The 1,304-nt window shown below is 47.7% G+C and overlaps 1 protein-coding gene across 1 annotated transcript; it reads right to left on the reverse strand.

Moving 5' to 3' along the window:
* Nucleotides 1-19: 19 nt before the first annotated feature.
* Nucleotides 20-940, reverse strand: LOC308279580 (olfactory receptor 7E178-like; the record flags this gene model as incomplete). The annotated part of the gene is made up of 1 exon (XM_080720094.1): nucleotides 20-940. The coding sequence occupies exon 1, from the start codon at nucleotides 848-850 to the stop codon at nucleotides 20-22; it is 831 nt and encodes a 276-aa protein (XP_080576220.1). The 5' UTR covers nucleotides 851-940.
* Nucleotides 941-1,304: the final 364 nt, after the last annotated feature.

Below are 1,304 nucleotides of genomic sequence, written 5' to 3' on the forward strand. Positions count from 1 at the left end.
ATCACAGATGGGAATGAAATTAGACTAATCTACTACAAAGCCTCGTGAGGGTGTTTTTAATGTCCCTGTTCCTCAGGCTGTAGATGAAGGGGTTCAGCATGGGGGTGACCACTGCGTACATCACGGAGGCCACCGCACCCTTCCTGGGAGAATGTGAGACGGCTGAGCCAAGGTACACGCCAAAGGCTGCTCCATAAAACAAGCAAACGACTGCCAGGTGAGACCCACAGGTGGAGAAGGCTTTGTACTTCCCATCTGAGGAGGGGATTCTCAGAACGGAGGAAATAATTTTATAGTAAGATAAGAGAATCCCTGAGATGGGAACAAATCCAGAGATGGCAACTGCAAAATACATAACCATGTTGTTGGTAAAGGTGTCAGAACAGGCAAGATTAAGAATCTGAGAAGGGTCACAGAAGAAATTAGAAATTTCTACTCCCTTAATATAGGCAAATTGCAATGCAGTCAAGTTGTGCAGTTGGGAATCCAAAAGGCTGGTCAAAAAGGACACGAAAATCAAGACACCACAGTGGTGAGGGTTCATGGTGACTGCGTAGTGCAGGGGGTGACAGATGGCCACGAACCGGTCATAGGCCATCACCATCAGAAGAAAATCATCCATGCATCCAAAGATGGTAAAAAGAGACATCTGTGCCAGGCAGCCTGCATAGGAAATGGCTCTGCTGTGCGTCTGGAGGTCCACAATCATCTTGGGGACCGTGGTGGAGATGAAGCCGATGTCCGCCAAGGACAGGTTGCAGAGGAAGAAGTACATGGGGGTGTGGAGGCGGGGGTCAGAGCCGACGGCCAGGACGATGAGCAGGTTCCCCAGGACCGCGACCAGGTACATGGTCAGGAAGAGTCCAGAGAGTATGGGCTGCAGCTCTGGGTCCTCTGAGAGGCTCAGGAGGTGGAATTCTAAGATGCCTGTTACATTTAATGCTTCTGTATTGTTTTTACACCTTAGACACAGAAAGGAGGGTAAATGAGGAAACAAGTAAGAAGGTGTCCAGCACTTCACTGTTATTCTAATTCAACCATTCGTGAGTAAAATATTCTGACTTGAGTTCCGTACACTTTCAGCAACATCTCGTCACAGTGACTGGCAGAGGCGGCGCCATTCCTGCTGTGTGGACAGGGTCGCAGCTGGGAAGAGAATTCCGCAGGGCTGGAAGACTCGGGCAAAACTGAAGCCATTATCCCTCTTGATTTTAGTTATGATAATGATAATATTAATGAAATTTGCACATTTCTTAGAACGAGGATTGCTGCTTTGTAATAATCTGAAAATTGACGGGAATATG

Source organism: Muscardinus avellanarius (assembly GCF_963383645.1).
Source record: "Muscardinus avellanarius genome assembly, contig: SCAFFOLD_135, whole genome shotgun sequence".
NCBI lineage: Eukaryota > Metazoa > Chordata > Mammalia > Rodentia > Gliridae > Muscardinus > Muscardinus avellanarius.